The 25,842-nt window shown below is 34.9% G+C and overlaps 1 protein-coding gene across 9 annotated transcripts; it reads right to left on the bottom strand.

The window, feature by feature from the left end:
- Positions 1 to 1,576: 1,576 nt before the first annotated feature.
- LOC120632553 (MATH and LRR domain-containing protein PFE0570w-like) lies at positions 1,577 to 21,476 on the bottom strand. 9 transcript variants are annotated; one of them, XM_039902420.1, is made up of 4 exons: positions 21,210 to 21,471; positions 12,858 to 12,971; positions 5,868 to 7,490; positions 1,577 to 4,709 (listed from the first exon to the last, which is right to left on the bottom strand). In XM_039902420.1, exons 2-4 carry the CDS (start codon positions 12,967 to 12,969, stop codon positions 4,384 to 4,386), a joined length of 2,061 nt encoding a protein of 686 aa, XP_039758354.1. In that variant the 5' UTR covers positions 12,970 to 12,971; positions 21,210 to 21,471; the 3' UTR covers positions 1,577 to 4,383. The 9 variants fall into 9 exon arrangements, with proteins under 9 accessions (XP_039758354.1, XP_039758355.1, XP_039758356.1 ...); XM_039902421.1 differs by having other exon boundaries at positions 6,042 to 7,490; positions 21,210 to 21,470; XM_039902422.1 differs by having other exon boundaries at positions 6,228 to 7,490; positions 21,210 to 21,469.
- Between the last annotated feature and the right edge of the window lie 4,366 nt (positions 21,477 to 25,842).

Here is a 25,842-nt window from a genome sequence, read left to right as displayed (position 1 = left end):
ATTACGTTAACTATGGCTCTTCTATTTTGGACATTATTTTAAACATAGTGATTTGACTCGATTTTTGTGTTTGTTGTTATATAGTACTAACTCTGTTTCAACATGTTGAAAAGTGGACGTATAATCAACAGCCAGTCACGCGTATTGGTTGTGAAGTTAAAGGAATACTTTGAACGAACGAACAATTTACAATACATAATAATATCAATCAAGTACTGATACAAACTTGAATTGATTTATCGTGAGTATCGAGTCCCGAGTCTTATGGTTCCATAACTAGTTACGTCGCGATGACAAATGTCAAAACGGGCCTATTACATTTTTACGACTATAGTATCGAGTCTTACATAGTGACCGCCTTATTTCCAAAATACATGATGTATAAAGAACGAAGTTACATTGAAGAAAAGTTGCATATTAAAAAAAAAAAAATTTGTCCTGCAACGGAATTATTAATATTAAATGTTTAATTTTTTTTTTAAATAAATTTATAATTATTTCGTCATGACCCGCGGTTTGTGTACCAGGGCACCATATTTGCGACTTTCTTCCGTGACTTCCTAAGACCAACTTGGCGGGAGTTACAGCTCATTTTTGGGTAAGATATGTACTACAGACAACAACAAGATCTTCTAAAATATACTGATATAAAACATCGATGTAACACTACGTGCAAACATTTATAAAACGTGAAATCGATTAACGCACAATTTTTTTTTTTACTAATACATTAATCCAGTGCGCACTGCCGGTTATTCGCCGAAGACCATCCCACGGCTTCTCATTTCTATAACTTTACGATTTACTGATAAGAGATTGATTGCAGGTGTAAGAATATAGTGAAAGTAACCATTTGACGTAAAGCGGTGATAGCACTATGGGTAGGAGATCGGCTTCACTTTCGGGAGGCCGAGTTCGAATCCCAGCACGCACCTCTAACTTTTCTAAGTTACGTGCGTTTTAAGTAATTAAAATATCACTTGTTTCAACGGTGCAGGAAAACATTGCGAGGAAACCTGCATTCCTGAGAGTTCTACGTAGTGCTCTCAAAGGTGCGTGCCCAATCCGCATTGGGCCAGCGTGGTGGACTACGGCCTTAACCCCTTCTCACTGTGGGAGGAGACCCGTGCCCGTGCATCATAAAGCACCCTCATGCGTGCAAGTTTCCTCACGATGTTTTCCTACACCGTTAAATCAAGTGAAATTTATTTATTTATTTATTTATTTATTTATTTATTTAAGGGACAATCAACAGGTTACAACAACAACTCTTAAAAACTAAACAAAAAATGAAATAACATATAAATGTAATATTGTAGACCCACTTAGAGACTGCCACAACTTGCAAATAAAAACTATATTGTTAGTTAAATTTAATTGTAACAATTTAAAACGCACATCAAAGCATAAAACGAATATCAAATAAAAAGTATTATGATTATCGAGATTCTCTCTCACGCCCACGCTCAAAATAAATATATACAGTGAGCCAAAACAAAATTAATATACTTACTTAGATACATAGAGATTAATACACTAAAATATACATTACATAAATACATATTTGCACCGGGCGGAGTTATTATGATTATTAATATATAGCCCTAACCAATAGGCTATCACCGCTTCTTCTTTTAAAGTATATGTTATGTTAAAATATTAACATAAGTATAATATAGCTAAACGCAGCGATATCGCTTTAAAACTGCCGTTCACACACGAGCAATTGGTCGCAGCGATCGATCGCTATGCCTCGTTTGGACGGGGCGTTCGCTCAAGTAGAATGCCACGGTAACTAGTGCAAAAAGCATGATCAAATAGTACCACATACTTACACGACGGTTCTTGCAGGGGAAAATGCACCAGATTGCTTGCAATTTCCCAAGTTGCTGACGTTTGAGGTATATGGACTTCCACATGAAATCTATCACATTGTCTCGTATATGGAGATCTACAGTGTTTGCGTACGAGCGTCAAGTGACTCAATTATTTTGAATCGCCAAGAATGCAACCTGGAACTAGCGACAGAGCGCAAAGGATTCAAACAGCTGTCCAATCGCCATTCACAGTCTCCAAAATACACATAGCTACTTCACATCTTAATTAAGAGTACAATATTATAGCAAATATTAAACTATTCCAAAAAAAATAATTCGTTTCTTTCCAAAACTAATACGAGCTTATAGTTCTAATTATTTTTTTAGCCTATAAATTGTGGCTTGGCGGCCCAAGACAATAATACATGTCTGACATATTCCAAAAAAGTAGGGCATACGATAAAATCTTTGTGCGCGCACATAGGGCACTTACAAATTAAAGTTCTGTAAAGTTATATTCCATCCTTTATAAAATCAAAAGCAAGATGCATCTACATAATACTACTAACTTCTAATAACTTAACTGAAAATATTAGAAGTGTGCGTGCGAGCTTGAGATTAATATAATAAGTTTACGTTTGTTTACCAAAAAGTCAAGTTCCCCATTTACAGGCAGTCCTTTGCAGCGATCGATTGCACTTAGATATCAGCGATCCAGCGCTTCGAAACTTCCGTCCACTGTTCCACACACATGCAATCAGTCGCTGCGATCGATCGCTAAGACTCATTTGCATCGTGACGTGGCATCGTAGAGCTCATGCAAGTAGAATGCCATATCAGAAACTTGTGAAAATAAAACGCATTACGCTTCTGGCTGACGATATGTAAACAGTATAGCAAAAGAGTAAAACGCAAGACTTACGCGAGTGAACTAACTGGTGAAAGCGCTCGAGCTTGCATACGATCTCCGAGATCGCCAGGAAAGTCTCAGACATATTTGTGCAAGGCATCGCTTACGCTACCACTTTGCCTTGCCACGGATTGCCCGTTGTACGGACCCCGCCTTAATACAAAAGCAATCTTACTACCGTGATTTTGAACTCGTCTAAAGCCAGCTCCACATTCACGTGACATTTCTTGTCGAGGATCAAAATAAGAACTGTCACGTTGCTACTCTCGCCAACGTTTATCTCTATTTTATACGAGCCTTTTGTCGCATGCAAAAGCCGATAAAAACTGGGCAAAAATGCATAAACGCGATGTGAAGCGCGCAAAATATATGAAACGGTTCTAAACCTTACAGCAAGAGTTTCTATACTGGTATTATAAATTATTCTTATGAATATATAATATCTTACAAAACGTCTTATACATTTTCGCATAAACCCCTTTTGTCCAATTTTTTACATAAACTCCCTTTTATATTTTATTTTTAAATATTAGAATATATTTTAGATAAACAATGTAACGAACAACTAAATTGAAATCATTTTATAACAAATTACCGGATGAAATCTATGAGATGTCACTTAATAATAGCTCTAACTTCATAACTTAATATTAATTGACTGTTAGATGGTGATAATAATAAAGAAACCTGCTAAATTTCTTATTGGTTCTCTTTACGCCAGCCCGCGTTTGGAACTCTGCTAGCTTTAGCTTTAATTTAACAACAACGTAGTTATCGCCACCACCTTACAATAATGGTAACATGTAAGTTGGACCGCTTCATAAGTGTCTTTGATAGGTCAACATGAATAAAAAAAAAATTAAATTTAGAATTTTTAAGTTAACGAATGTAGCTATCGCCATCACCTTACAATAATGGTAACATATATATGTTAGTAGGAACGCTTCATAAGTACATGTGATAGGTTTTGATTTTAAATTTGTATTTTAATTTGTAAACTTATCAAAAAATTCACACGCTTATAACTTCTTTTATTAGCGCTTAGTTTTAGAAGAAGAAGAGATTTATATTTTTACTATTAATTAATATGGCTTTCAATATTTCGGCTAAGCTACTAGTCCGCCATATTTTTACGGAATAGCTACGTGACGGTTACCACCGGTAAAACACACACTTTTGGAAGATTTTGTCTAACAAAATATGTGTTTGTATTGATGCCAGAAAACAAAATGGCGGACTGTGAAAAAAATGTATTCTTATACATTTTATTCCAAGATTCAAATGTAAGTAATGTAAATTGTATATTTTATCTTAATGGGCCCTCTTAAAAAACAGAGATTCAAAAAATACTCAGACAATATTAACAATAATATGATTACTTTACTATCGATAAGCATATAAAATATATCCGTCCGATAACAAAAAAACATAGAGAATTCAGTTATTGTAGGCGCTTTTAATATTTTATTGGCCGTTATTTATTTTTTCATGTAATTTTTTATATAACAATAAATAATTTTTAGTTCGTAGTCGAATACACTAAGAATATTTTAAAGTATGTTTGTGGACTCGACTGGTTCGTAATTGTTTCGACATTGAGCATCAGCTTTATGTGTGTTCCTTTTAGATGCTTCGAGAGAATTTCGCCAACGTTTTTTAAAATGTATTTATTCTTTCCGCTTCTAGGTGTTCCAAAGATTCATCGGACCGCTCGCTTAGAAGCGAAAAATCATTTTCTGTACAATTATCTGGCTGCTTGCTTAGAAGCGGGAAATCATAGTCTGTAGTGTTTAATATGTCTAATATAGATGAATGAGACAGTATGGGCGCAATCGGTGAAGAATATTCTTTAATGGGTAATTTAATCACATTACTATTTGTTACACCCGAACTATGAGCAGAAGATGTTTTTTCAACAGAATTTCCGGCTGGACATTCATTACTAATATTATTAATTTCACCAATGTTCGTTTCATCATCATCTGAAACAGATGTTATATTTGTATTAAAAATATTCAATTGAAGTGGTGATATAACTTGTCCAACAATATTTGATGAAGGTTGAGTCGGCGTCCTACATGGATTCCGTTCGAATACCCCTGCATTCTTTAATCTATTAAAAATTGGATATCGATCAAAGTAACGAAAAGTAGTAGGAGTGCGCCATGGAAGTATTCGTGGCGGATTTCTATGAGGTATCCTAGGCATTAAAAAAAAATGTTTAAGTTCTTGTGATGGTCGATTGGATACAACAGTTTGTATTGGAGATATCGGTGGGTTATAACTTCCTCGACTGGGGTGTAGGGATTTGTCCAATAATGAAGGAATACCTCCACTAGATATTGGGTTACAGCCTCTTATCTCTTGGGCTGTTTTAAGAACGTCAATACCTTTATTTATAGTATGTGATAAATTTACATTAATATTTGAATAATTTTCTTGAAATGGTTCAAGCTGAGGTATCGCTTTAGGTCGAGAATTATTGATATGTTTTATTGGTTCGATCCTTGAGGGTAAATTTGACTGAGAAAAAGGCTGTAAATTGATGACGTCTGACGTCCGTTCCGAGATTTCTTCTATTTTATTATAAAGTAGTACCGGTTTAGGTTTAGCAGTATTTTTTAACATGATTGGTTCTATAGCTCCGTTATTTTTATTTTTTAAAGAAAAATTTGTCTCGGAGAAAGATTTTGTATTTGTGTCATCTTTACGAATTTCATTAATATGTTTGTTCTTTTTGACGAGTGTTTGTGCTACTCCTTGTGATGGATTATGTAGGGACACTGCCTGAAGTGAAGGAATTTCATTTAATGGTATTGATACTTTCACGCCAATATGTTCATTTGTAGGTACTGTCATTAATGGTGAATTCAATTTAGAATGAGGTTTCGTATTAATGTCATCTTTATGAGTTTTTTTTATATTTTTCTTATTACTGATGTGTGTTTGTGCTATTTTCGAGATCACTTGTGATGGATTATGCGGGAACACTGCCCGAAGTGAAGGAATATCATTTAATGGTATTGATACCTTGACACCATTATTTTGATTTGTAGGTACCGTTATTAATGGTAATTTTGACTGGGAAGGAGATCGCGAATTATTGTCATCTTTAGGAGTTTTATTTATATTTTTCTTACCAATAATTTGTGTGTGTGCTACTTCCGACTGTATTTGTGGTGGATTATGCACATGCACTACTTGAAGTGGAGAAATATTTAATTTTAAGGATTCTTTGACACCACTATTTTCATTTATAGGTACTGGTATTAATGGTAAATTTGATTGTGAAAAAGAGCGCGTTTTAATGTTACCTTCGCCAGTTTTATTTATGTTTTTGTCGTTTTTCCTGTGTGTTTCTGGTTTATTCAAAGGAATCGACTTTGGTGATGAATCATTATTACAAAGGTTAATTGGTTGTATGGTACTGCTATTATAATTTGTAATTAATCTCATTTTAGGTAAATGTGGTTGAGAAGGAGATTGTGTATTAAGGTCACCTTTTTGATTTTCATATAAATCTTTGTCTCTTCTATTGTTTTTTTGTAACGTTTCCTGATTAACCAGTGAATGTGTTTTAGATGAATCTAATGATGTTCTTCTTTTGTCTACATTTGTTTGTTTTCCTTTTATTTTTTCTATTTTATTATCAAATGATAATCTATGATAGTGTGGAATAACAGATTCACATCCAAATACTTTTTTATCACAAATTTTAAGTGCAGAAGTGATTTTATCTTCAGTTTTACATGCAGATATTGTGTTGCGGCGTTTTTTAGCAACCGATAAAGGTACTTTAGATACAGTTAAATGAGACTCTGTAACTTTAGTACTTAAATTTGTATTAGTGTGTTTTATTTTGGTTTCATTTGATTTATGTTTTTCTTTGCTACATGATTTGGTGACATCATTAGTTATGACTTTCTTAGTTTGAATAACGGCCGCAATACTTTTACTTTTTACAATTTTTGCATGCTTAATCCTATTGCTAGTATTTATATCAACATTCTCAGCCTTTTTTATACCTTCAGCTGCTACGAAATTTCGTAACGTACATTTTGTCAAACTATCAGAAGAAGAAATGTGTAAAGATTTGCTTCTACGTATCTTTTTAGGCACTATACTATCTCTAATCTGGCACATATTTGCTTCTTCTAATTGTTTGCGACCGTCATTTAACTTTTTTATTACGTTATTAGTATTTACACTCGCACTTGCTTTCTTGATAATATTAAAATGCATTGCATTATTTTTTTCTCTTTGATATGCCTTGCTAATAATCCTTTCATAAACATCGTCATAATTTTTTTTTTCAACCTTAGAATCATAAGCTTTTCGTTTCAGGGTTTTACTAGACTCACATTGATTGTCATCCGATTCATCATCAACTATGATATCCTTTTGCACAATTTTCATACCGGTTAGTCCTATATTTTTTTTAAAGTTAATTTCACGTGCCGGTTGAGCTTTGTGAATATCATAAGATCTTTTGGCCATTATTGAAGTTTCCAATTGTTTTTCCACGTGTGCAGTATTTGCAGAAATATTAATATTTTGATTTTCCAAATTTGTCGCTTCTCCGCCAGTTGGTACTATTATTTCCGAGTTCTGTCCTTTTGTATTACTATTACTATACTCCTCTAAAGGCTTAGCATCACAGTTGAGTCTCTTCTGAACTAGTTGTTTGTCTTTATCAAAATGCAGACAGTTTACTGGGTGGATATCAAACTCTTCGACGTAACCAAAATCTTCAATAGTGAAACCTGAAAAATAATTAAATGCATTCGCAAAATTTCGCAACAACATTTTTCGTGCTAAATATGATTTCGCATATTAATAAATTATTATTACCATTGATTCCGACGTATACATTGTGCCCCACATTTTAATACTTTCTTTACTGGATTTTTTTTATTCTACTACAAGTTAGCACTGACTGCAATCTCACCTGGTAAGTGATGATGCAGTATAGGATTGTAGCCGGCAAACCTGTTAGGGAGTTTCGGTTTGGTTTGGTTAATGGTAGTCATATCCCTAACCGGCAGGGTGATTACGTATCTCGCGACAGGCTTGCGACAGGCGTAAATCACGCAATCACTGCTGTCAAACGGCATTTTTGTTTATTTATTGTATGGAAAAGTGACGTTTGACAGCAGTGATCGCAAGATTTACGCCTGTTGCAAGCCTTTCGCGAGATAGATAATACCTCTGCAGTTTCTACTCGTCATCGCACCGGAACACTAAATCGCTTAGCGGCACGTCTTTATCGGTAGGGTGGTAACTAGCCAAGCCACCAGACAAAATTTGATGATGATTTAAGTGGGATCTCCGACAAAGTCGATTTTATAATTTCTGAATCATTGCTGGTCTGGTCTGGTCACTACCCTACCGACAAACAAGTGCCGCTAAGCGATTTAGCGTCATGTGGAAACCGATTAGGGATATGACTAACGTATTCCCTAACAGGTTAGCGCTCTACCATCTTAAACTGCATCATCACTTAACAGCAGGGGATATTGCAGTCAACGTCTAACTTACAAGTTTACATTAAATACATTTGAATAGAAAAAATATTAAAAATTGTTGTCGAAACTTTGTATCATTGTTAATATTAATCTTTGTCTTTACAAACAAAGTTGTAAGCAATACTAGTCTCTCTATTGTTGTAAAAAAATAAATAAATTGGATTTGTGGATTGGAACGTTTTCGCTTAGTTAGCTAAGCAAAAACGTTCCAATCCACAAAAGCTACAAAGTTGAATTTAGACGTGGGGCTTTTTTAAATTGGTTTTGCTTTTTGTTATATTACCAACTTGTGGCTTGTGAATACCTATGAAAATCCTCGTGCGCGAGTCGCACTCGCATTTGACCGATTTTTTGTGACTTATAGGTTAAATGTTTACAGTTGAACTACGTCAAATAATACCGAAGACATGTCTGTACGGTAATATACCTTTGCCATTTCCCTATGAGAAGGAATAAAGAAATAAAGAAAAATTAACAACGTCAAGTTGTAGTAAAGGACATAATAATTTGAAGCTTTGATCTACAGCCTAGCGACTTAGCACACCTCCAGTGGAAATATAGCCATTCCACCAACGACGTTCGGGGATGAGTTTTTGTTTGCTCACTGTTTATTAAGGGAACAAGCAGATGGCGAATCGTAAATGATCGGCTATAAACAGAGCAACACTTCGCATGGCATGCAACGAACACATCCTGCAACCTACCGACCTGTGTTTGGAACCGATAGACCGCTTCATTTCATGGCTTTGCTTACCTCAATCTTTACAACTACCACCTAATCTTAAGACACTTTCAATAAACATCTTACGCACTAGTTAAACAAATTGATACCAACTCAATAACTCTAATACTTAGTTGAAAATTCCGATATGGTAAAAACGCTGTTATTTTTCTTCTTTGTTCTATTCATTTTATTATTTATTAATTATGTATTAAAGTCTACTTATATATATTTTGTATATTTTATATTTATATATTACGAATATTTATTTAAATTATCTATTCATTTTGTTATTTATGTTTATATATCAAAACTCTTGCTGGAATCCCTGTCTACAAAGGTTGCCTGTAAGAGATTGTTTGCAGCGATAAGGCTGCCTTTGCATGTCAACATTGTGTACTGTAAACTCCTTACTGTTTCTTTTCCTGTATGTTATATGTGCAATAAAGTGTTTCTTCTTCTTCTTAATTTTAAACCCGTTTATATGATTTTTTTAAACAATTTTTATCTCTATCATTTTTTTTTTCTTTTTTTTTTTTTAATTATTAACAATGCTTAAAAATAAAATAAAAAAACACTATTAAAAATTTATAAAAAAAAAACTCCCACCCTCCGCTTGCGGGGCTTTTGAATGCCCAAGCAACCGTTGGTCAGGGCTCCGGAGTGAGGAACCTCCTCACAATACGCGCCGTTTCAAGGACTACTGGCTTATGCATCCGACCCTTGATTCAATAATCAAGCGAAAGCTTCTTAAGATGTTGGTCGAAGCTTTTCCCGAGAAGACCATTTACTGAAAAGACGATCGGAACAACAACGTTCGACTCAACATTCCACATGGCGGTAATCTCGTGAGCAAGGTCCAACTATTTAGATACTTTTTCCTCTTCAGCTTTTAGCAGATTATCGAATAAAAAACTAAAAAAATAAAATACTTTTAAAAACGCTAAGTTCGTTTTTCAATAATTATATTATTCACATATTTGTTTATTCTTTCAATTACTAGTGATTGAACCACTTTTATAATTTAGTTATACGACTATGCGATCTCCAGTTATGAGGTTTCTGGTATCTGTGGTCGCGGTTCAACAGGCATGATGACAGTAACAAAGAATCGCTTAAATATATTAGCGCAATATTTTAGCGATTCCTTATCTATGTAAAATATTTAATATTTCGCAAACTATCAAGTTAAAAAAAAAAGCCGTACAAAAAAAGTTGTTTGTTGTTGTTGTTTTTTATTTAACCATCCATGTCTCAACATAATTTTGAACGCTTGAAAATCTTTGCACTTGGGATTTTTCGTATATCATTATATATATTTAGTTATTTCAAAATATTAGTCGCTAGGTTTTTTTTCTTATCAATACCAAAATAATCTTTGGCTATAGAACAAGGACTTATTGAGGCAGATATCTCTAATTTGCCTATGAAGTCGCGAATGCGGCCATGACACCCGGAGAGCGTTTTCGCGAGAGATAATTATCACAAAAACCTATAATTTCTGCAAAAATAAGATATTTTTTGGATTAAGAATATACTGCCGAACATCATAGGGCAGTTTTTCAAAATTAATCTGTATGCATATTTTGAACTGGATCATCACACTTGCATGAAGAGATTGGGATAAATATTTTAATTGGCATAAAGTAGCGGTTTTATTTATGACCGATTAATGTCCTGGGATCAGTGCCGGATTAACCACGTAGCAAGAGTAGCAATTGCTACGGCCTCCGTGCGTAAGAGGGCTCCGCATATTTAAAACCACTCATCTCTGTCTGACTGACTGACTGACAGGCACGCACACGCACACAGACATCGTCTATAATAATTTACTACACTATTAATTAGCCTCAAAATTGTAGCAAATACGTGTTGTATTTAAGATACGTTTATTGAGTACCAGCGTACCTAGCCCGCTTCGCCAGGCTAGATTTTGCTTTATTTTATTTAAACAATAAACTTACATCATTAAATTTTTAATTTAAGTCTCATAATATATTAAATCATTTATTTCTCTCCGTATTCATTCTCTTCTTTTCTCTTCTCGAGCGGGTGAAGATCGTTATCTACACCCATGTACACCCAACAATAGAATATCATCATAGTAAATAAAAGCTGTATTTGACAGTTTGACAGTTCAAAAATAGGAGTGCTCCGATCGTCACCAAACTTTACAGGATTATTCGCCAGGTCAATCCGGTGATTCTCTGAAAGTTTCATTGAAATCGGTCCAGCCGTATCGGAGCCTATGTGGAACATACCCACACACTTTCTCTTTAATATATATAGAGAAGATAGTTTTTTTTTTTTAGTTAAAATGTATTTATTTAATATAAATGTTTTATAAATATAACCTAAGAAGATAGATTGAATTTTATTTTTAATACTTTATACTTAAAAACCCATAGCAGATCAAGGGCTCTTTTAAAGAATTTGCTACGGGCCCCGCGCTCGCTTAATCAGGCACTGCATGGGATATGAGAATATACACTAAAGAGTTACGAGACATTTGTTTATTTTGCAGGACAAGGAAGCCATGAAATGAACTGATACTTTGGTTGTTTTCAACGCTGTACAAACTTCTTAGACAGTTCGCACATCTCTTCCGCTCTGTTACAGCGCTAAGCTTTAGAATACGCACAGCTTTTTCAAGAAAACTTCGCACACCATATCGTTGTATAAGGCTCCCCGTACACAGTCGATATTATTGTTCAGTAAAAATATTGATAATATTTTTTATTATGTGGTGTGCAATAAAAGTGTATTCATTCATTCATTATATTGCCAATAATATTGACGTGTGTTCGGGACCTAAAATAGGAACCTAGAAAGGTATTGTAGTCAAATTGATCTATACCCCTACTTGGTTTCTACACGGTGTCTTAAAAGCCACCTCCACGTGCGATAAAATCGCGTCTGTTTCTTCCAAAGTCGTGATGTTATCACGTGCAATACATTGAGCTATATTGAGCATAGTAACACTATAAGGTGTTCACAAACCACTATGAGTCAGTGAGACATGACAGTATATCACCGTGATATACTCGCATACAAGGCTGGCCGCGTTGCACAAGTTTATATAGTTAATATATTTAAGAAGTATGGATACTAGGAACAAATGTGCGAAACAGCACTTTCACACAAACTAGGCCTTTACGATGCCCCAAATCTAGTATCGAAGTATTTTAGTCGGGGCTATTGTAAGTAATAATTTTATCAATCGGGTCTAGTTTCCATACTCCTTTTGCTTATATTTACTGTTGGACTTCCAACTAGTATCTGACCAATCACAGTAGCGCGCTCGTGAAATAGGTTTGTGATTGGACGTAACCGGGACGCGGTGTAGCCTCGGGCATACTAAATCGCTTGGCAGTACAGTACGTCGCGATAGCGAAGTTGTTAAAACAAAAGGGAGTTAACGTAAAATACAGAAAATCGGATATATTGTATCACAGGATACGTGTTTATTACTATTAAATATTTTAGTGACAGAAGTAACACCATTTTGCTTATTTCTGCCGCTGAGCGGCATTGTTGTGATTTGTGCGTGCTGGTGTAGTTACCAGCACATAAGGCTTAACGCCTACGTCTCAGGTGAATATACACAGGGCGGCACGTTGCAGATTGTACTCCTTGCATTCAAATCCATTCAAGGCCATCTGCAGTGGCGTGCACAGCATACCATGCACTTATGTATACCATGGTCAAAAACCATGAAAAACCTATGGAAATAAGAAGCCATAAAATCGAAAAAAAAAAATTAGGGTAGGCAGAGCTTTTGTGCATGTATGAAGTGCACACCACTGACCATCTGCTCGGTCCGTCAATTATTAAGATTAAAAAAAGTGTTAAAAAAATCTTCGTATATCTGTAGAGAAACTTACTGTTTATTTCTGAATGTTTTAGCACTCTGTTTTGTTCATAGTGAAACAGCCGTATAGGATCTTGCAGACCATCGTCCTCATCGTCTGACAGAGTAGCCATGGCATTTGACATATCTGAAAAATAAAAGATAAAACTTTAAAGTCATCATTTACTTAATGTATGTTCACAAAAATATTTCCAAATTACAAAAAAAAAAGTGCCGGCATTAATTTTAACATTATATAAAGTTAAAAATAACCTTGGCAGTGCAATATGCTTTGTATTCATAACACAAGCTACGCTTACTTTGGGAATAGATGGCGATGTGTGTATTGTCGTATTATATATTATTATTATAATTATATTATATACTAACTAGGCTATAAAAAATTAGTAATTCGTTCAAAGGGGGATAGTATAAAATTTTTCATTAAAGAAGCTGTTGACATCTTTGAGATGTCTCTTATAAAGTAAAGAGACATCTCCAAATAAGAATAAAAGAGAAAGTATGATATAGTAAGGATTATCTAAATCATAAAAAAAGCTTAGGTATGAAGTATTGCTATAAACAGGTTATAATAATAAACAATATATATATATACACACAACGCCATCTAGCCCCAAAAGTAGCGTAGCTTGTGTTATGGGTACTAAGACGAATGATGAATATTTTAACAAAGTTATTTTTATGTTTTAATTTTATTTTATTTTAATTTTTTGTATTAATTACTTGATGTTAAATTCTCTTAATAACCCCGGGGAGACGAATTGTGTTGTTGCAACTGTAATGTCTTCACGGGGTGCTTTGCTAAATAAATACGTATATGCCACGTCTTTTCGTCCTGATTCTATGAAATGAGACGAGAAAATGCGTAAACATTATTATATCGCGGCGCAGGGAATTATATGCTGCTATTTAAAAAATAGCGTTATGTTTCAAAGGTTAAACTAATATCTCGACACTATAAGAGCATTCCTTTGCTTAAACAAAATCTATAATATGATAAACATTCTAAGACACCGGGAGGTATCTTTGCATCGTTCGAGTCCATGTAGGAACGCGGTGCATCGCTTATACAGTCGTATTTATATCAAAATACCCACCAACTCAAAGTCATGAACATAAATATCTGGCAAATATGAATTTCTAGTTATCAAAAGTATAATTATTTACCCACTATAAATTTACTGTAACAAATATTTGGCTCATAATCCACTTTTAATAGCAATCGCAATAAACGCAGAAACTTAAAAATGTAAAAAAAATCGATTTCGGATAACTAATTAAGCAATTCCAAAAGAGCAACGGTTCCTTAATTTGACCCATTGAATAACCAACATCACACCTGATTAAAATGATTCCGATACCAGGGTTAATGACCGAAACCAGCTCTGAGTTATTTTGAAATAAAGCTGGCAGGTTCGAAACTTCTCTCCACGACACAAATCGCATATTAAGCCAACCTTCTAAATTTAACTTTGACAGTTCCAGCCACGTAATGCGCATGCCCAGTAAACCATAGATTAAAGCTTCGTTGCATTGGATCCTGAATTTGATGGTATAAAAAGATATCTAGATATTATTTTTCTTACGTTTTTTTAATCCACTACTAGTTTTTTTTTTTTTGTCATAATAGTAATAAAAGTTGACTGTAAGTGATGATGTCTAAGATGGTAACGAGATAACCTGTTGGAAGTGGCATTATATTAAACTGATAATTCAATATAATCGGTTACTACGAGAAATCCTACCAGAACACTCGGGTAACAACATTTGCGGCCAAGTCTTTGTCGGTATGGTAACTAGGGCTTCTGGAAGAAATATCTTCAGAGATGAGTTGGTCCTTGTGCATCTCCTGTCCTTTTTCATGTTAATTTTAAAAGTTTGTACTAAATAAATAAAACCGGACCATAGAAAATTCAGAAATAATATATAATTTCCTGAATTGCCCCTGTCGGGATCCGAATCCCGGACCTCCCACTTAAAACCTATCGCTCACCGCTGCGCCACGGAGGTCTTCACTAGAAGAGCTAGAATAATGGATGCACTTGTACAAGAACCTAAATAAAATATATCTGATAGATAGATAAATCGTGAAACATCAAATGGGAAAATGTAACACAGGACTGTTAATAAAATTCATATCAATGTCTTTAATAGGTATTTTATTAGAAAAAATATTTAAAAATTAATTAACAGAGCTCGCTGCTAAACGATAAGGCCGCCTTTTGTATTCCGCTTCTGTCTTTGTTTTTCTATTCTTCTTTCGTTTCTTCAACTTGTAGTGGTGCGCCAATAATGAGTACAAATAAAGAAAATAAAATTCAAATTATTAAAAATACTCTCACATTCACACATTATAACACTTGCTCTTTCGTAATTTATTCATTCATGTATTTTATCAACATATTTGTTTATATTAATTTTCCTCAAAATTTTAGCATGGCATGCAGAATGTTTTTTTTTTTCAGAAAAAGGAAACAAAAAAAATGTAAACACCTTACCTTTAAAGCTGTCCACGTCGTATTACCATATTCAGCGACTAGAGAAATCAGTGCAGGGTAGGTACATTTTTTTTTAATATATTTGATGTGATTATACACCACTAATTATTTTTTTTAATATCCATAAATCACGACGCAGAAACAGAAGTTACAGCCACGTGAAAAAGCAAACCACTACATTCCTATATAAAGCGTAAAAAAATATATTACACCACTAGTTTTTTAAATAATCCTGCGAACTTTAATATAAAAGTGAAATGCATTAGCAAAAACTAAGCGTTACACCATTTCTGACGCTCATGGACTGTATTACAAAGTTCTTCTTCTTTTTGGTTTATTGGTAATTTATTACAAAGTTACCACATTGATTTGTTCTGTGCCCACAGATTATAGTTATACGTCCAGCGGTCACAGATTATATGTTTAATTTTGCATTAGACATGGCGTTAATTTCAGGTGACGTAGGTTTTAAGATGCTGCGTGATTTTACCGTTTCCTGCTGCGCGCAAATATTGATCCGGAAGGTACCTAACTTAAGATGGCCGCTAGCGCAGAAGTCGCTAGCTACTCCTTTTATAAACTGCCACTGCTATGTGTACAAAACTGTTTGAATAATTCGTCCACATGCCTTTGTTCTATGTACGAAACATCCTAATAGTAGACACACATGTGGCTGAAGTCATGTATAACCATTTTATAATATATAAGCTAAGCCCGGCCACACTACTCTATAGCTCAGTCATATATTAGTCCCATAAGCAATGTTTCCATGAGAATTAAGGAATATAAGCTTATATACAAACATTGTGTAAAAAATTTTAGTTAATCCATTAACCGCGTTTTAGGTTTTGCAGACACAAACATAAAGAAACCAAAATATGTTTATAACTCAATTTAAATCGCAAGTGCACTATACCTGCATCTTTCTAAAAGAAGCTTCATATTCTTGCATAGCGTGACCTGGTGCAGCAATCAGCTAGCAAACTACTTCACAGGATAATATTATCACAATAGGTTTTTCTTCAGTCTTACACAACCAGGGATTAGCACAAAAACCTTTTTTTTTTTTTTTGGTTACTTTTAAGTCAAATAGGTTGTTAATATGTTGATTTTGGGCGAAAATGGACTGCGGTGATGAATGTTTCAATATTTTACACTGCACTTTGCGGCTCAAATAACGATCGTTGTTAAAATGGTTTCAAGGTCATATTGAGACTAACTCCCGGTAATAAAGCAGTGCAATCGCAGAGCTATCAATGTGTGCGTGGCAAGGGTCCTGCAGGGAATGCGCAGGTCTGTAGTGTAAACAGGGTTGGCAAACGTCTCTATCAATTCTAGAATGATCCTAAAGTCCACGTCACTAGAAGCTACCAATTTTGTAAACAAACTGATATAACCCGACCAAGTGTAAATGCCAGTTTCGTGTTACTTTGATTTGATTGAATTTGTTGTTGATTGAATCGTCAACGTAACTTAGTAGGAGTTCTTTCTTTACAAAATTCATAGCTTCTAGTGTTTTTTATTAAAGTTAATGCTGGCTTTGGCGTTCCCAAAGAAATTTGTTATTTAAGAACCTAAACTTTTCAACAGAAACTTTAAACTAATTTTCCAGAAAATTCACAGTTTATTAATAGGGACTCTTCGAAAAATCTCCAGAAGAAAAAGTATTGACGTAAAACGACAATATTATAAGCTTAGGAAACTATGTTGGAAACTTCGGTCTAAATGTGAAGTTTAGTTTTTGTTATCATGTTCATTCAATATAAATAAAACAATAGCTAACCTAACGTAATTAACAAAACCCCTTTTTGAATGAACCGCAAAACACACTCTCGTTGAGGTTAATTGCAGATATCTTAAAAACTACGTTGGTTTTATTTTTCCTGTAAAGTAGATAATTCTGTTTAGTGAGAAGCAATATAGAAAGCCTGCGATTTGGCAACCCTAAATGCAGGTGGAATCATAGGTAATTTACGTTAGATAGTTATTATTCGTTCTTGAGAATGATTATGTTACATCGTTATACTTAAACGTCATGCTAGATTATAGTTTAACACTATCATTATATTGTTAATTTCACAATATTTTGATGGCTAACACTATATCATTTATACAGTAAGTAATAATAGGGCTGCCGCGCTTCTGCAGTGCATCACAAATGTTTGCGGAGAATCACGTTGATGACTTCTGCAATCATGAGTCAAAGATCTGCACCAATGATGAGCAGAATGCGCGGAAGCTCCAGCAAAATTTTGAAAATATTAATCAATAAATGGGAAAATCCCTTTATGGAGCACTGGGTTGGTACACACTCACACACAAAGTGCTCAAGAGGGTGCTTACCTTAGGAGATTCCTAATAATTTATAGGTTTGGCCAATTTTAGTTTATAATATAGTAAATAAGATAATTGTTATTGTTGTAGCTATGGATTTTTATCTGAATGAAATGTTATTTTTTTTGTTATTATTATTATTAATAATAAACCATCGCATAAGATTAACGGCGCAGACGTAAAGACACTGTTTACTTACCTGAAGGGCGCTCAGCGGCGCGCTGAATTCTAATGATTAAATTATTTATTTCATGCAAGCATAGCCGCGACGTAGAAGGAAAATAGATCCTTTAAGTCTTAAAAAAAACGCTTTTAAAAGCATTTTTTTTTCGATTGACTTATTCTTATTTCGACTGTATGTTTTTTTTTTGTACATTTGTTAAGCGATAACATTGATTTTGGTTTTTTTTTTTTTTTTGGTATGGCACACCTCAGAGGTTTTATTTTAATTTGGTGAAAGGATATCAGGAGACGGAAGGAAAGGATCGATATAGCGATTTGAGTAATGTTTTAATGTAACTTGAGCGTTTTCTATTTGAATTATTTGAATGCCCTAATTAAGACATTATACAACTTTCATCTCTGCAGAACCCAATTTCACTACTTTTGGAGTAGATTAAAGACACCATGACACATTATTATTATTTATGTAAGATTACTCTCAATAGGTGCTGAATACTCCTTAATATGGTTGAAAGAAATAAAAACGATCAAACCTACGGACCTACCGATCGGATTAATAAGTTTTTGCATATGTTTCCCAGTTTTTTGAGGAATGCTATATGCTACATATAAGTTTTCAATTAGGTATAGGTATAGTTTATTTGAAACACCATAATTTTTTAAGTTACATCGATTAAATTCGGTATATAATATAGTAAAATACATAATTATTTTTAAAGATTTAATAGGGGGTCAAAGTATATTTGTCCGAACGCTCAAAACTCGGGAGATATAAGTTTGATTTCAAAATCTTTCTTTGCATTTGATAACCCAACTCTTGGGGCACGCAGGCGAGTTAGTCAGGGTGTTTATTTAGGATAAAGGACGAAAGTTATCATGGCCAACTTATCGAAAGCCGCAGTGCACCACTTGTCATCAGTAGGCAACGTAAACATGGCAGCGCACTTTTTACCTGACCCCACTCTTAATTTCTATTTATACATAATACACGTTCATTTAAATTCGAAATTAAGATAAATTCACACCATTTTTCTACAACATGGAGCAGTTTCAAGCTCTTTTTTATCTATTCATAAAGTGAATGCCGGTTTAAAGTTATTTTATTTTGAAAACACCACCGTTTTAAATGTTTTAAGTATACGGGTATTTAGTAACTGAAATTATACTATGGTGAAGAATATCTTGCGATATTTGTTGTGGGCTTCTTCTTGCGTCCCCTTAAAAAAATCCATTTCATTTTTTTTTAGCTTTAGCTAGTTACGTTTATGTTAATGAATATCCATATAATCATTTACATACAATAATAAGTAAACCCCGACGGAAAACAACGGTGTGTTATTAGCTTGACGTGTTTGTGTGTGGTGTGTGTGTGTGTGTGCATGGCTGTGGCATCGTATTTCCCGAACGGATGAACCGATTCTGAATTAGTTTTGTTCAACTCTTTATTTGTACACCACAATGAAGTTAGGAGCAAAAAAAAAAAACAATAGAAATACAAAGATAGAAGTAGAATACAAAAGGCGGCCTTATCGCTTAGTAGCGATCTCTGCCAGGCAACCTTTTGATTAGGACAAGATGTGCGAGGAGGTCACTGTGGGAGGAGACCCGTGCCCTGTAGTGGGCCGGTAATGGGTTGATATGATTATGATGAACTCATCATGAGTTGGTAAATACCTCCCGAACGATAGAAACTTCCTTTTGAATCATCGTCAACCCGTTACGGGCCCGCCACAGGGCACGAGTCTCCTCCCGAATGGGAAGGGTTCAGACTTCAGGCTGTAGTTCCACTACTCTGCTGGCCAAGTACGGATCCAATCTAATCTTACATTGGAGAAAGGGGATCTCGGAAAATATCACGCAATTTTTAATCTGATTGAAACAAAAAAAATGTTCTATTTTGGTCCACTTAATCCAGCTTGTACATGATTAAGCGTAATCGAACTGCGGTTAAGATCAAAAACTAATTCGTTTGAAAGAAAAAAGTTACTTCGACGTTATACGAGTATATCTATTGACTTTCAAACCCTCATATTTGTTTTATACCAAATAGCTCAATTTCGAAACCCACATTTTGAAAAATATCACGTGAGTTTGGGGGATGGGGGGGGGGATTCCCCATCAAAGGAAGTAAAATTAAATTGCTTAAATTAAAAAATGGCCTTTTTATTTTAAATTAGTTTTGCGTACTGATTCTTGAAAAGAAAAAAAAAAGAATATGTGTACTAGTATTCCGGATAATTATCAATTACTATTAAAGATGAAATTTTCGATTTAAATCGATTATAAGATTTCCTTCTAACATGTTTGTTTCTTTTTTGTATTTTGGTTGAAATTGTTGCAACAATGTTTTATAGGGTTTTGATTACGCCCACTTAACAAAATTTTCTCGTAACATGTAGCTAATATAGTTGACGCCGAAGTGAGTATTTGTGTTATGTATACCATTATGTAATGTGATACTGTGTTACAAACCCAAATAAAAAAAAAAAAACTACTCCAGAAAGTTAAAAGTGACGGAGATCCATTATTTCCCTCTAAAGGCAAACCGAAGCCTTACCCACGGAGCTATAGCCGCTTGCAATATTAATATAAAATACAACAACACAACAATAAAATAAAAACTACAACCTTAAGGGGTTGTTTTGTAAAAAATGGTATTAGTTGTATCAGATTAATGCTCAACTTTGAAAAGTTCCAGAAACCGTTTTAGCGCTTTACATTGGATTTATACAAATTTAAGTATATAAACAGCATAATGAAACAACACCTTAAAAGCTCCCTTCTAAATTTGAATATCACTAACTTTGGAAAACAAGGTATGCTCATAGTCTTCCCACCTTCTTTCGCCCCAGCACGACAAACATGGGTAGGTGTTAATTATCTCCCTGGAGAAAGGATAAAAATTTATCTTCTCCCACAGCTTTATATAACTACCAGAGCATCGGCGCACAAGTGGAAATAATATCCAAATAATATATGTGTAATAATAAAAGGGGGTAAACTTCTCCTATTCAATGTTTTTGTGCTTTAGTAGGTGCACACGTTAATTATATCCCATGTCTGTGCCTGTGGATATAATTTTTGTCTCCTGCCTGTGCTAACACTGCTGTAGAAGTTTTCTGTACCTATTAAAAAATAGCCAATGTTACTTCCCATGAAATCTTAAACCTGCGAGTTAAGATCCCGTCAAAAATTGTTCACATCCCCTTTTTTGTTCAACAAAAAAATAAATCCTCAAACATTTAATAATTAAACACTTTTTTTGGTCCCTACTTTAAATATACATTAAATTGTATTTTATTAAAATGAATAGTATAAACATCAAAATAATCAAAATTACAGAAACTTACATGATGTGAATTTCGACGATCTTCCCGAACAATAGTGAGTAAACGAATACCAAAGAGGACGTAATCACTTCGAATAACCATGATGAAATGGTCAAGTTGGGCCGTAGCGTTGATGTCTGTATGATGACATTTGACACCCGCGTTTAAAATAAATGCTAAGCCAATCATTTTTTTTAAATAAAGAACATAGCTTACGTTCGATGTTTAAAAAGCTGATGCTTGTCGAAAATATATCGTAGCTTTAAAACGTACTCAATAGTTTATACCTTTGAATATCTTTTAATTAGATATTTTTGCAGTGGGTATCTTAAAGGAGTGTAGTTTAATTTAAACGAATAGGGTTTCGGGTAAACACCAAAAAAACAATAAATTATCTATAAACTACCCTCCGAATAAAGCTCAATGACAGATTGGGTCTATATGTAACGTAGGTATAAGTTATATTTACTAATGTAAACCGTGTTAATCTTTAGGATGACAATGACTCATATAGTAACAAAAAAAACGTGTGTGAACTTATGTACACGCGTTAGAAGATACAGTTCTTCGACGTAACAAGACAACATTATTTAAAAAATGTATCTTTTGCCTTATTCTAAAACGCCTTCGCCTTCGCCTTTGTAAAAAAGCGACACTAACTATAGCAAAAAGGTAATAATAATACATTGATAGTTTTGTTATAACGCATTATCTAGTCTCTCATTATCGGACAACCAACTTTCACTGCACATTATAATTTGAGATTTTTGAACAATTGAATCAATTCAATCACCGGAATGAGCCCGCAGACTTTGACAATTGAAAGTGTCACTGTCAAACTTTATAGCTAACTTCAGGGTGTCGGTTTTTTGTGACGGTGTGCGCGCGCATCGTAAAAAATTACTCTCATCATTTTTCCCCAACGCGTCAAAAGAATAACTTCAAAAAGAGAACAAATATATGTTCTTTTGAAGTGAAAACCACTTTAGCCAAGTTGAGCGATCTTGGTAAGGGAAAAACTTATACTAGACATGCTCGTGAGTCGTGACGTATTGCGCGAGACTAGCGACGCGTAGTATAGCGGTCTGTGCATCTGTATGATTGGGGGAACTTGGCATCACGCAGCATCTATCCTCCTTTGAACAGCATTCTCACTTTCTTCGGTCACGTATCAAGAAGAGACAATAATTCTATTGAACGTCTAGTTGTCCAAAGAATTGTCGCGGGCACCAGAGCACGCGAAAATCGTCCAAGAGATGGGACGGCCAAATAAAGGCTGCAGTAGCTGCGTGTAGTGGCGACAGATAGCCGAGCGTGCCACAACCATAGAATTAAGAACGTACAGAAGCCACATTCATCCATTATTGCATGAATTCATTGTGTCCAAGAACAGTAATCATGTCTCACTTCACACCCGCGGAATTTTGCTAGCTCAAGAACTTTCATTTCCCCATTTTATGGTAAACGTTTAGAACATTAGAGGTAAAATAATTACTGTCAACTGCTAAATAAATTAAAGTGACTGACCGCCTGTTCGAGAAACACTACTAAAGTGAAGTTGTTTTGATGCTTCAATATTAGTCGTGTACACGGTTTCTGTATATAAATAAGCGGTAATAGCCAATAGGTAGGAGCTTAACTTACTTTTCGGGGATCCGAGTTCGATTCCAAGCATTCGACTCTAACTTATGTGCGTTTTAAGTAATTAAATGTAGTAAGTGAAGGAAATAATAATTTATTCACAAGAATGTAGGTACATTGAGGTTATTAAAGATTAAAAATAATCCAGTACATTCTACCAGTCGTTAGGAAACCTGCATGCCTGAGAGTTCTCCCATTGTTTTGAGTTATCATTTATTTTATAGTTTGTATAATTATTTATGTATCATAAATTGTGATAAAAAACATTGATGTAGATAGGTATATAAAAGCTACATATGTATATAAATATGTATTTTCTCCTTCCTTCTGTGTTTTAAGTTTTTTTTTTTTATTTAGATGTTATACCTCTTTGGTCTAGTGGTTAGCTTGTCAAACTAAGGACCACGAGGGCCTGGGTTCGAATCGCGGGTCGGACCAAATTATATAAGGTATTGTGTATTCAAAAATTATAAGTACCAAACAGGAGTTAGGAATCTTTCGGTGGAAGCCTCCGAGCCACGGAGAGGACATAAAGCCGTCAGTTTAGTTATTATCAATTAATTTACCATCCGTGGTCATCATCACCTCATCCAATTGACGTCCACTGCTGGACATAGGTCTTTTGTAGGGAGTTCCACAATACACGGTCCTGGGCCGCTGGCCTCCAGCGGCTCCCCGTTTCTCGCCTGATGTCATCTGTCCACCTCGTTGGGGGCCGACCTACGCTGCGTATACCGGTGCGGGGTCGCCATTCCAGCACCTTAAGACCCCAACGTCCATCGGTTCTCCGAGCTATGTGCCCCGCCTATTGCCACATCAGCTTCGCGACTCGCTGAGATATGTCCGTAACTCTAATTCTTCGACGGATCTCCTCATTTCTGATTTCTGATTAATTGTGGTAAAAGTCTTTAAAGCCCGCCAACCTGCATTGGAGTACGCTGCTCCAATGCAGGTTGGTGGGTCTTTTTTATTTATTTACTTGCATCCATGCCTTTACATAGTCATGAGGCCCTGTCAGGGCGCAGCAATAAGAAACAGTTTGTTCCTTATCATTATTACAAATACACGATTTCAGTATTCTAATTAGTGTAAGTAGAAATATATATGTATTTCTATGCTATAAAACCGGCTATCCTATAAGAGACGAGGCCCATCAGTGGGATGTTTATAGTCTGCGGATGAAGACTTTACACGAAAAGTAATGAAAAATCGTTTATAAAATAAAACACCTAAGGAAAAATAGACTATAAATCTAAACATACATAGTGAGTATCATCGTCATACATAGTATGAAACACAAGCATAATGTACGTAGCCTCTTTCCGTCCTTTCACAGCAGATCGTAATTACGATAGGATACTTGCGGTAACTGACGTGAAAGGAATGAGAACCAGCTTCTTAGCGGGCCCCGATTGTGACGAAGGGCTTTTTGAATGGCTTCAAAGAACCCTGCCGGTGACATTTTGTTTTTACATCTGTCGCGGGCGAAGCACGCGAATCGGGAAACGGTGATATTGCCTGAAATTCCTCCCAGGCGCCGTCAACATATTATGGTTATATTTTTTTCCGTTATGACGCTGTTTATTGAACAAAAAAAACGTATGTGTAGTTATTTACACGCGTTATACTTCTTTGGCGTTCCAAGACAAAAATCTTTTCAAAAATTTTATCTTACGCCTTATTCTATGTTTGTAGCGAAAACGACAATAACAATTGAAAAAAGGTATTTAATACATTGCAAGTTTTATTGTAACGCATTATGTAGCTATATCATTATCGGGCCACCAAGTTTCACTGAACATTAAAATTCAAGATTTTTGGACGATTGAATTAATTTAAACCAGAATGAGGCCGCAGACTTTGGCAATTGAAAGCGTACACTGTCAAACTTTAATGCTACGTTCAGGGTGTCGGTTTTTTTTGACGGTATGAGCGCGCATCGTAAAGAGCAAGAGGGGTGTGTGTGGTGTGAGTGGCTCACTCGGTTTCGCAACTACCTTCATCCTGTCTGTCAATCGTGTAACCATGTGCGCGCGCAATTCGTTACATCATTTAATTTCACTCCCATGAAATCGTCCCTCTACCGTCCGCAGTAACAATTAATTTATTAACAATTATTCATTGTAAAGTCAACATCTCCTGAGGATGCTCCGGTTTCGGAGCGAAACGTGAGGGTACATTGCCGAGGATCTGTTTGGTGTGGAGTATACGGATTGAAGAAATTATAAATTAAACCGTAAAGATTCTCCTGCTGTTTGCGGAGTATAGCAAATTAAGCTTAATTTTCATAATATATTATGAATTTCCGCAAAGTAACGCCTGCTTCCATCCAATATTTAAAAATGATGTCCGGACGAAATCATGATTGCACTCTACATTCACTTGAACCGTAACATATCCACTAGCTAAGTATCTCTTTTTTCCTGGGCTTTTTCTTTTAATCTCCAACGTCCAATTCTTCCGGGATTTTTCGACCTACAATTTTAGCCCGTTTTTTTAAACGGCAGTTGGCTCTTCTACAGTTTGATAAGAACTCACATAGATTTTTAAACTTATTTATGGAGGTTTTGAATGTACATTTTGTGAATTAATATGAAATTATTTGAAAATAGTATAGGAATATAATTACCTACTAGTAATAATAATAATAATAATAAATATACTACGACAATACACACATCGTCATCCAGCCCCAAAGCGTAACTTGTGTTATGGGTACTAAGATGACTGATGAATATTTTTATGAATAATATACACAAATACTTAGAATATACATATAAACACCCAGACACTGAAAAACATTCATGCTCATCACACAAGCATTTTCCAGTTGTGGGAATCTAACCCACGACCTTGGACTCAGAAAGCAGGGTCGCTGCAAACTGCGCCAATCGGCCGTCACTAGTAGAAGGTAGGTAATTTTATTTGCCAGTAAAAGAACTATTAACAGGCAAATAAAATACCTGGTCTAAAAACCAGCTTTGCCAGAATTATGATCCCTATTTGCTACGTC

Source organism: Pararge aegeria, chromosome 20 (genome assembly GCF_905163445.1).
Source record: "Pararge aegeria chromosome 20, ilParAegt1.1, whole genome shotgun sequence".
Taxonomy (NCBI): Eukaryota; Metazoa; Arthropoda; class Insecta; order Lepidoptera; family Nymphalidae; genus Pararge; species Pararge aegeria.
This window is presented reverse-complemented; position numbering and strand designations above follow the sequence as displayed.

Excerpts from the sequence above, each read along its gene's own strand:
- LOC120632553 (XM_039902414.1), bottom strand. The coding sequence starts at position 12,969 with ATGTCAAATGCCATGGCTACTCTGTCAGACGATGAGGACGATGGTCTG. Across the intron at positions 7,491-12,857 it reads AAAACATTCAGAAATAAACA|GTTTCACTATTGAAGATTTT; the intron begins GTAAGTTTCTCT and ends ATTATTTTTCAG.